Below are 11084 nucleotides of genomic sequence, written 5' to 3'. Positions count from 1 at the left end.
TACTGGTTGGTTTGAATTTTGTGGGTTTGAGATTGGAAAGAGTTATTCTTTACATTAGTTAATGCATGCTAAATTAGAATAGCATCAAAATCTGTTATCACGAGCAATTTCAAGTATATGAAGAGTAATGGAAGAGTAGATTTTAATTTAATCTGGTTTATGATACTCCATGGTGATTAACAAAAGACAAAAAAGTCATTGCTGATATAGAAGTAAACTTTAATTTTATAGAGGCTCACAAAACAGTAAAGGTTCTCCACTATATACAGATTTAAATCCAGAGACTAAGTCATAAAAGTTGTATCAAATACAGCTGCACATGTCATTGTAATTTCATTATACGATGACCTACACTTCTAATAAAATTTGATTTGAAAATGTATTGTTCATTTGTAAAACAGGACTTCTCCATCCATTTAAAAAACTGATGATTGTTAAGGGATACTAGAATAATGGAAGGTTATACACGCGAAATGGTTCATACTATGCAGTACTAAAAATAAAAGGCACTGTTTATTGAGATTTAATTATGTTCAATACAATTCTTGTATGGTTGTTTTAAAAACATTTGCACACAGACATTTCAGAAAAGTGTGCTTTCTGGCACCCTATGATCTTGTACATTCTTAATGAAAACAATCTTTTATAACAATGTAATTGATTAACCAAATAATAACTTGCTTTATTAGTATTCCAAATGTTGTGCACTTTACTTAAACATTATTTTCTTTATGTATGGGTGAACAGGTTGGTCAGTCAGACTACTAACCGGTTGTCACCAATGCCTTTTGTTGGTAAACACTCGTAGCCACGCAGGACCATATATATGCAACGTTTCACACATTTCCTTCAATGCAGCAGATTGTTACTGGAGCCTATGCTCTGCACAACTCAGATTGGTAAGTGAGCAGAAAGAGTAACTGAAACCAAGCTCTTACATTCTGCGGCTCTAATACTCAAGTGCTAGTTTAACAGTCCACCATCATTTGAAGTTTTAAAATACAACTTATAGAACTAGCAAAAAGAAATGCAATACTTCATTCCAAATTAACTATGATATATCCGTTTGCACTGTTGCAAAATGAAACAATTCCCAAAAATATATCCATACATTCCATCCAAAATGAGCAGTTGCAACTGCAGTGTGCCAAAGGATTTTAGCCTGGAACTTTAAAATGGTTTTATTAGGACTTTACCACATCAAGCAAGTTCTCAATTTGTGTTGTGTTGAACTTATTGTAACTTTAAAACCAAACAGGTATTTTATCAACAATAATGAAGCACTTTCTTAGTACTGGTAACCCATGGCAATAGTTTAGATTTTGAAGAGGAAAACTCAGAGGTAAAAATATTTTACTGTCAATTATTTTATTCCTGATAATTACAATCAGGTAGTGAAATATTTCAGAACAAAGGTTTTTTAAAATGTGCCTCATTCCAAATTTGTTTTCATACTTTCACAATTCAACACAATCTATTGAACTTATAATGCAGAAAATAGTATACAACATACACTCTCTTCAAAACTAGTGGCACATACTTAATATATAATAGATCACAGTTCTCTCAATCTTCATATCCCTAACATAGGTTTTGGCATACTTTTAAAACACAAAGGAGTCACAGTTGAGACCAATTCCAGCTTATAGCATCCCCCAACCTCACCCACCCTTTTGTTTCCAGGGATACAAAAATACTACAAAATCCACGAATCAAAAATCATCAGGAAGATTTAAAAAGTACCAAAATTATTCTGGCAATAAATCCAATAATTTTTGCATAGTTGATACATGGAAGTACCTAGCGAAGCATTGATTTGTACTAGTTCAAGTGGTAATTTATACAAACCTTTAACAATGAGGGAAACATTTTACTTTCATTGCTCCCATAGTGTTAAACATGGATTAGAACTTGCAATGAAATTCTTCAGAACAAAGGTATATGAATTGGCGTGGATGAATAAATGGGATAGCCAAGGGGAGGGTCTGCTGATTGCACTGTTAAATTTCTCAGTAACACAGGGTGTGCTTGTATACTGTATCGTTCCTCATCATCATTTGTGGCATACAGAAGTTCCCAAGACAGGTTGGCCCATTGGCCTCTTATTGCTTCTGCATTCAACCGTCCAACTTGCAACAACATTTCCTGCAGCGACAGCACACGTCCTGCATATGTGCTCTGCAAAAATAAGAACATTGAAAACAATTTTAACTCGCCCAATAGCTAAGAAAAATAAATTTGATGTTTCAATTTTGCCCTAAGAAAATTTTATAGGACTTTTCTTTTTAAAAAAAATATATTAAACCTTCATGAAACGAGATATTCTACAGTAGAAAAGGAAACCCTGGGAGTTTATTAATTATTAAACATTTTGAGGCATATTTCTGTCATGCTGTAAAGAAACCCGAATACATACTGTCCCTAATTCCTTGGCCTGTGTAGAAAGGTTTTAAGACTCAGAATGAATCCTATCAATATCCCAGGGGTTACCATGAACCAGAAACTGAACTGGACAAACCCTATAAATACTGTGGCTACAAGAGCCTAGGTATCCTGCAGTGAAGAACTCACCTCCTGACTCCCCCAATCCCCTAGCCTTTTGAGTGCACCTCCAACAACACTCAAGAGCTTGACACAAAGCAGCCCGTTTGATTGGCACCCCACCCACAAACATTCACTTCCTCCACCACCGACACACAGTGGCAGCAGTGTGTACCATCTACAGGATGCACTGCAGGAACTCATCAACGCTCCTGAGACAGCACCGTCCAAACCTAGGACTTCTACCACCTAGAAGGACATGGGCAGCAAACACAAATCAACACTGTAAACTGGAAGTTCCCCTCCAAACCACTTACCACACCGACTTGGAAATACATCACCATTCTTTCACTCTCACCGAGTCAAAATCCTGGAAGTCGCTGCCTAAAACCACGTGGACTGCAGCAGTTCAGGAAGACAGCTCCTTATCACCTTCTCAAGGGCAATTACGGATGGGCAATAAATGCTCAGCAAAGCCCAAATCCCATGAATGAATAAAAAAAGTGAAGACAAGAAAAGCTGGGGGAGAAGATCAATTGGGAGTATGGAGTGAGGCACGGTGTAGGGTAAACAGGACCTCCTCTTGTGCAAGGATGAGCCTAACACAGTTTGAGGTGGTGCACAGGGTGCATATGACTCGGGCGAGAATGAGTGGGTTCTTTCACAGGGTAGCAGATGAGTGTGAGAGGTGTGGGCGGGGACCAGTGAATCACGCACACGTTTTGGGGTTGCGAAAAATTGGGAAGATTCTGGGTGGGAGTGTTTGCGGTCTTAGCCAGGATAGTGGAGGAGGAGATGGACCGGGACCCTTTGGTGGCGATATTTGGGGTTTCAGAGAAGCCGGAGCTCATGGAGAAGAGGTGGGCCGATGTGGCCTTCGCCTCTCTGATTGCATGGCGGTGAATCTTGCTGGAGTGGCAGTTGGCATCGCCATGGCCATGGGGGGTAGCGGTTAGGTTGGATGACCTGTTCAACTTCCTGCAGTTACAGAAGATAAAGTATGAGTTGAGGGGCTCTTCGGGGGGGTTTGAGGAAAGGTGGGGGGTGTTTGTGACTGTTTGAGGGGCTGTTCGCCGCTGAGGGGGGTGATAAAGGGGAAAAATCTGTACATACTGTATAGTTGATTGCTGGCAAGTATGTCTCTAGGGGCGTTTATTCGCTGTAACCTGTTTTGATCGTAATAAAATACATTTTTTTTTAAAAAGACTGAAAGACTGTTCCAATGGAGATTGCTAATACAGCCTGATAACTTAAAGGTTGTTCATATTATGGTCAAGCATAATATAATTGTTGATGCATTATCAAGAATGTAATTTTGTTCGAATTATTTGGGAATCAAAAAGATCAGAGAAAACTTTTGAGGTTTTGTATAAGGCGTGTATGTTTGAATTTTAATATGTTGTATATGATTTTCCTGAATTCTGTGATGAAACGCATTTGGAAATGGTGCTTCATTCATTAAGGTTGGAAGGATGTGGAGGAATCCATATCTCCAAGGACTATATACTTTTTAAATTGGAAGGACTCTCCTGTGTATTTTTTTAAAAAGGCTACAAATTCACTTTGGTCTGTGAGCAAGCTTCTTTTTTTCAAGAAATCACATGACCTCAGCTAGCTGACCAGCAAGACACCAGGTGAGATAGGAGTTATTTTGTTTACTGGAATGAACATAAAAAAATACTGTTGTCAGGCCTTGGGCTCCAGCCGATTGGCTCAAAATACCTGGCCTGTGAGAAGTTCCCCCCCCCCCTCCCCCCCACCCCCCGGTATTGCCTGCAGTCAAGGTGGGCCCCTATCTGTAGGAACCATGGGCGGGATTCTCCAAAATGGAGGCAGAGTGTTCGCGCCGTCGTGAACGCTGTAAAGGAGGCGCCGCATACATGACGCGGCAGGCGCCGCATAACTGGCATCATCCATGCATGCGCGGGTTGGCCGGCGCCAACCCGCGCATGCGTAGTTGCCGTCCTCTCCGAGTCCGCCCCGCAAGAAGATGTCAGACAGATCTTGCGGGGCTGCGGAATAAAGGAGTCCTCCTTAAGACAGGACGGCCCGACGATCGGTGGGCACCCATTGCGGGCCAGACCCCATTTGAGGCCCCCCCCCCCCGTGCAGGATCCCCCCCCCCCCCCGCAGGCCGCCCCCCCCCAGCGTTCCCGCGCTGTTCCCGCCGGCAGCGACCAGTTGTGGACGCCGCCGGGGGGAACCCGCCGTTTTGGGCTGGCCACTCGGCCCATCGGAGCCTGAGAATAGCAGGGGTGCCGGAGAATCGCCATTTTGGGTGTCTCGGGCGATTCTCCGGCCTGCACCGCGCGGAACTCGAGGGGGCAGTTCTCGCCGCTTGGGAAAATCGCAGGAGGGCGTCGGACCGGAGTCGCGGGGTAATTTGGCGACCCAGGCGATTCTCCCAACCGGCGCGGGAGCAGAGAATCACGCCCCATTTGTTTGAGCCGGTGAAACTGGACCCTACATTTGGGGGGTGGAGAGTCAAAGGGCTGGAGAGGGTGAGGCACTTGTTTTTGGAGGGGCAATTTGCCAGCTGGGAAGAGTTGAAGGAGAAAGCAAGGTTTGGGGGTTCAGATGCTTTCAGGTTTTTTCGAGTGCGGGATTTTGTTTTGCGGGCATTTCCAACATTCCTGGAGGCACCTTGATGGAGAGGATACTGTCTTGTGTGGGTTCGGAGGAGGGCAGCACGTCCGGGATATATGTGTGGATCGTGGGGAAAGAGCAGGTTTCGATGGAAGAACAAGTGATCATCAGGTGGGAGGAGGGGCTGGGACCCATTTTGGAGATATGGAGTGAAACCCTTTGTAGGGTGAATGCAACGTCACCTGCGCGAGGCTGAGCACAGCCTCACCAAGGTCAGGATGAGTCGATTTTTTGAAGGGATCGAGGATAGGCGTGAGTGGTGCTCGAGAGGGCCTGCTCATCATATGGACATGTTCTGGCCCTGCCTAAGCTGGTGGGTTTTTTGCGAGCCTTTTGTTTAAGAACCATATCAACTATCCTGAACGTGGATCTAGAGCCACGCCAGTTGGTAGCTGTATTTGGGGTGTCGGACCAGCCAGAGCCGAGATCAGGGTTGGGAGTGGATGCTTTGGCATTCACCTCTTTGCTGGCCGGAGGCGGATTTTGTTGAGTTGGAGGCAGGTGATACCGCCTAGCACCGCAGCATGGCTGGGTGATTTGATGGAGTTTTGTACCTCGAGAAGGTCAAATTTATAGTGAAGGGGGTCAATCAATGGGTTCTATCGTGGATGGCGGACATTTATATGACACTTCAAGGAGCTGGTCACTGTTAGCTGTTAGTTGGGGGGAGATGTTTTTCTTTTTTGTTTTTATATTGCTGTTGTTGTTATTGGGGTTGTGATTTGTATAAAATGATAAAAGCTCAATAAAAATAGTTAAAACTTCATAATGTTCATTTGGAGAGTCAGTGCAGATATGATGGGCCGCTTGGCCTCCTTATGTGCTGTATTAGTTCTGTGTTTGGAGGACACCACAGTCTGTTTCACAACCAATAAAGTAGTTTTGAAATGTACTCAGTGTTGTGCTCTAGGAAACAACTGTCAATTTACACAGAATCACAGGATAATACAGCACTGAAGTGAGCACTCACAGTGAGCCAGCAGACACATCCAGTTAGACACATCGAAAAGTGAGTTTGGGAGCTGGGATTTTGAAGCTAGGTGGGAATTCGACGCTGGGTGGGAGGATTTGTTACTCAAATTTCCAGTGAGTGGCCTTGCCCTGCTGCAGGTGACTACAGGGGCAATAGCTGAATGGTGAGCGGCAGGTATGTCCTTCATATCGGAGTATAGCTGAGCAGGAGAACTCTGGAGTGCAGTCTGAGAAGGTAAGTGGTATTTGTTTCTGTGTTTCGGAGCAGGAGAAATCCAGAGTGCAGTCTCGGAAGGTAGGTGGTAATTTGTGTCTCTGAGCGGGAGAAATACGGAGTGCAGTCTGGGAAGGTAGGTGGTAATTTGTGTCTCAGAGCGGGAGAAATCCGGAGTGCAGTCTAGGAAGGTAAGTGGTAATTTGTGTCTCTGATTGGGAGAAATCCGGAGTGCAGTCTAGAAAGGTAGGTGGTAATTTGTGTCTCTGAGCGGGAGAAATCCGGAGTGCAGTCTGGGAAGGTAGGTGGTAATTTGTGTGCCTCAGCGGGAGAAATCTGGAGTGCAGTCCAGGAAGGTAGGTGGTAATTTGTGTCTCTGAGCGGGAGAAATCCGGAGTGCCGTCTAGGAAGGTAGGTGGTACTTTGGGTCTGTGCCTCGGAGTGGGAGAAATCCGGAGTGCAGTCTGGGAAGGTAAGTGGTAATTTGTGTCTCTGAGCGGGAGAAATCCGGAGTGCAGTCTAGGAAGGTAGGTGGTAATTTGTGCCTGTGTCTCTGAGCGGGAGAAATCTGGAGTGCAGTCTAGGAAGGTAGGTGGTAATTTGTGTCTGTGAGCGGGAGAAATCCGGAGTGCAGTCTCGGAAGGTAGGTGGTAATTTTGGTCTGTGCCTCTGAGCGGGAGAAATCTGGAGTGCAGTCTAGGAAGGTAGGTGGTAATTTGTGTCTCTGAGCGGGAGAAATCCGGAGTGCAGTCTCGGAAGGTAGGTGGTAATTTGTGTGTCTCAGCAGGAGAAATCTGGAGTTCAGTCTAGGAAGGTAGGTGGTAATTTGTGTTTCTGAGTGGGAGAAATCCGGAGTGCAGTCTGGGAAGGTAGGTGGTAATTTGTGTCTGTGTCTCTGAGCGGGAGAAATCCGGAGTGCAGTCTAGGAAGGGAGGTGGTAATTTGGGTCTGTGCCTCTGAGCGGGAGAAATCCGGAGTGCAGTCTCGGATGGTAGGTGGTAATTTGTGTCTCTGAGTGGGGGAAATCCGGAGTGCAGTCTGGGAAGGTAAGTGGTAATTTGTGTCTCTGAGTGGGAGAAATCCGGAGTGCAGTCTCGGAAGGCAAGTGGTAATTTGTGTGTCTCAGCGGGAGAAATCCGGAGTGCAGTCTGGGAAGTTAAGTGGTAATTTGTGTCTCTGAATGGGAGAAATCTGGAGTGCAGCCTAGGAAGGTAGGTGGTAATTTGTGTGTCTGAGCGGGGAGAAATCCGGAGTGCAGTCTAGGAAGGTAGGTGGTAATTTGTGTCTCTGAGCGGGAGAAATCCGGAGTGCAGTCTGGGAAGGTAGGTGGTAATTTGTGTCTCTGAGCGGGAGAAATCCGGAGTGCAGTCTGGGAAGGTAGGTGGTAATTTGTGTCTCTGAGCGGGAGAAATGCGGAGTGCAGTCTAGCAAGGTAAGTGGTAATATGTGCCTCTGAGTGGGAGAACTCCAGAGTGCAGTCTAGGAAGGTAGGTGGTCATTTGTGTCTCTGAGCGGGAGGAATCCGGAGTGCAGTCCGGGAAGGTAGGTGGTAATTTGTGTCTCTGAGTGAGAGAAATCCGGAGTGCAGTCTGGGAAGGTAAGTGGTAATTTGTGTCTCTGAGTGGGAGAAATCCGGAGTGCAGTCTCGGAAGGTAGATGGTAATTTGTGTCTCTGAATGGGAGAAATCCGGAGTGCAGTCCGGGAAGGTAGGTGGTAATTTGTGTCTCTGAGTGGGAGAAATCCGGAGTGCAGTCTGTGAAGGTAGGTGGTAATTTGTGTCTCTGAGTGAGAGAAATCCGGAGTGCAGTCTGGGAAGGTAAGTGGTAATTTGTGTCTCTGAGTGGGAGAAATCCGGAGTGCAGTCTCGGAAGGTAGGTGGTAATTTGTGTCTCTGAGCGGGGGAAATCCGGAGTGCAGTCTGGGAAGGTAAGTGGTAATTTGTGTCTCTGAGTGGGAGAAATCCGGAGTGCAGTCTGGGAAGGTAGGTGGTAATTTGTGTCTGTGTCTCTGTGCGGGAGAAATCCGGAGTGCAGTCTAGGAAGGCAAGTGGTAATTTGTGTGCCTCAGCGGGAGAAATCCGGAGTGCAGTCTGGGAAGTTAAGTGGTAATTTGTGTCTCTGAGTGGGAGAAATCTGGAGTGCAGCCTAGGAAGGTAGGTGGTAATTTGTGTCTCTGAGCGGGAGAAATCCGGAGTGCAGTCTGGGAAGGTAGGTGGTAATTTGTGTCTCTGAGCGGGAGAAATCCGGAGTGCAGTCTGGGAAGGTAGGTGGTAATTTGTGTCTCTGAGCGGGAGAAATGCGGAGTGCAGTCTAGCAAGGTAAGTGGTAATATGTGTCTCTGAGTGGGAGAACTCCAGAGTGCAGTCTAGGAAGGTAGGTGGTCATTTGTGTCTCTGAGCGGGAGGAATCCGGAGTGCAGTCCGGGAAGGTAGGTGGTAATTTGTGTCTCTGAGTGGGAGAAATCCGGAGTGCAGTCTGTGAAGGTAGGTGGTAATTTGTGTCTCTGAGTGAGAGAAATCCGGAGTGCAGTCTGGGAAGGTAAGTGGTAATTTGTGTCTCTGAGTGGGAGAAATCCGGAGTGCAGTCTCGGAAGGTAGGTGGTAATTTGTGTCTCTGAATGGGAGAAATCCGGAGTGCAGTCTGGGAAGGTAGGTGGTAATTTGTGTCTGTACCTCTGAGCGGGAGAAATCCGGAGTGCAGTTGAGGAAGGTATGTGGTAATTTGGGTCTGTGCCTCTGAGCGGGAGAAATCCGGAGTGCAGTCTCAGAAGGTAGGTGGTAATTTGTGTGTCTCAGCAGGAGAAATCTGGAGTTCAGTCTAGGAAGGTAGGTGGTAATTTGTGTCTCTGAGCGGGAGAAATCCGGAGTGCAGTCTGGGAAGGTAGGTGGTAATTTGTGTCTGTGTCTCTGAGCGGGATGACATCCGGAGTGCAGTCTAGGAAGGTAGGTGGTAATTTGTGTCTCTGAGCGGGAGAAATCCGGAGTGCAGTCTCGGAAGGTAGGTGGTAATTTGTGTCTGTGTCTCTGAGCGGGAGAAATCCGGAGTGCAGTCTAGGAAGGTAGGTGGTAATTTGTGTCTGTGCCTCTGAGCGGGAGAAATCTGGAGTGCAGTCTAGGAAGATAGGTGGTAATTTGTGTCTGTGAGCGGGAGAAATCCGGAGTGCAGTCTCGGAAGGTAGGTGGTAATTTTGGTCTGTGCCTCTGAGCGGGAGAAATCTGGAGTGCAGTCTAGGAAGGTAGGTGGTAATTTGTGTCTCTGAGCGGGAGAAATCCGGAGTGCAGTCTCGGAAGGTAGGTGGTAATTTGTGTGTCTCAGCAGGAGAAATCTGGAGTTCAGTCTAGGAAGGTAGGTGGTAATTTGTGTTTCTGAGTGGGAGAAATCCGGAGTGCAGTCTGGGAAGGTAGGTGGTAATTTGTGTCTGTGTCTCTGAGCGGGAGAAATCCGGAGTGCAGTCTAGGAAGGGAGGTGGTAATTTGTGTGTCTCAGCAGGAGAAATCTGGAGTTCAGTCTAGGAAGGTAGGTGGTAATTTGTGTTTCTGAGTGGGAGAAATCCGGAGTGCAGTCTGGGAAGGTAGGTGGTAATTTGTGTCTGTGACTCTGAGCGGGAGAAATCCGGAGTGCAGTCTAGGAAGGGAGGTGGTAATTTGGGTCTGTGCCTCTGAGCGGGAGAAATCCGGAGTGCAGTCTCGGATGGTAGGTGGTAATTTGTGTCTCTGAGTGGGGGAAATCCGGAGTGCAGTCTGGGAAGGTAAGTGGTAATTTGTGTCTCTGAGTGGGAGAAATCCGGAGTGCAGTCTGGGAAGGTAGGTGGTAATTTGTGTCTGTGTCTCTGTGCGGGAGAAATCCGGAGTGCAGTCTAGGAAGGGAGGTGGTAATTTGGGTCTGTGCCTCTGAGCGGGAGAAATCCGGAGTGCAGTCTCGGATGGTAGGTGGTAATTTGTGTCTCTGAGTGGGGGAAATCCGGAGTGCAGTCTGGGAAGGTAGGTGGTCATTTGTGTCTCTGAGCGGGAGGAATCCGGAGTGCAGTCCGGGAAGGTAGGTGGTAATTTGTGTCTCTGAGTGGGAGAAATCCGGAGTGCAGTCTGAAGGTAGGTGGTAATTTGTGTCTCTGAGTGAGAGAAATCCGGAGTGCAGTCTCGGAAGGTAGGTGGTAATTTGTGTCTCTGAGTGAGAGAAATCCGGAGTGCAGTCTGGGAAGGTAAGTGGTAATTTGTGTCTCTGAGTGGGAGAAATCCGGAGTGCAGTCTCGGAAGGTAGGTGGTAATTTGTGTCTCTGAGCGGGGGAAATCCGGAGTGCAGTCTGGGAAGGTAAGTGGTAATTTGTGTCTCTGAGTGGGAGAAATCCGGAGTGCAGTCTGGGAAGGTAGGTGGTAATTTGTGTCTGTGTCACTGTGCGGGAGAAATCCGGAGTGCAGTCTAGGAAGGCAAGTGGTAATTTGTGTGTCTCAGCGGGAGAAATCCGGAGTGCAGTCTGGGAAGTTAAGTGGTAATTTGTGTCTCTGAGTGGGAGAAATCTGGAGTGCAGCCTAGGAAGGTAGGTGGTAATTTGTGTCTCTGAGCGGGAGAAATCCGGAGTGCAGTCTGGGAAGGTAGGTGGTAATTTGTGTCTCTGAGCGGGAGAAATCCGGAGTGCAGTCTGGGAAGGTAGGTGGTAATTTGTGTCTCTGAGCGGGAGAAATCCGGAGTGCAGTCTGGGAAGGTAGGTGGTAAT

General features: G+C 46.9%; 1 protein-coding gene across 2 annotated transcripts in view; it reads right to left on the bottom strand.

Annotated features, from left to right (window-relative positions):
• Positions 1–202: 202 nt before the first annotated feature.
• pcnx4 (pecanex 4) overlaps positions 203–11084 on the bottom strand; it is an 84086-nt gene continuing 73204 nt past the window's right edge. For both annotated transcript variants that reach the window (XM_072491672.1, XM_072491681.1), the window contains exon 11: positions 203–2178. In XM_072491672.1, the coding sequence (XP_072347773.1) occupies positions 1927–2178 (252 nt within the window). In that variant the 3' untranslated portion in view covers positions 203–1926. The remainder of the gene's footprint in view (positions 2179–11084) is intronic.

The sequence above is a fragment of the Scyliorhinus torazame genome, chromosome 2, assembly GCF_047496885.1.
Source record: "Scyliorhinus torazame isolate Kashiwa2021f chromosome 2, sScyTor2.1, whole genome shotgun sequence".
Lineage (NCBI taxonomy): Eukaryota > Metazoa > Chordata > Chondrichthyes > Carcharhiniformes > Scyliorhinidae > Scyliorhinus > Scyliorhinus torazame.
This window is presented reverse-complemented; position numbering and strand designations above follow the sequence as displayed.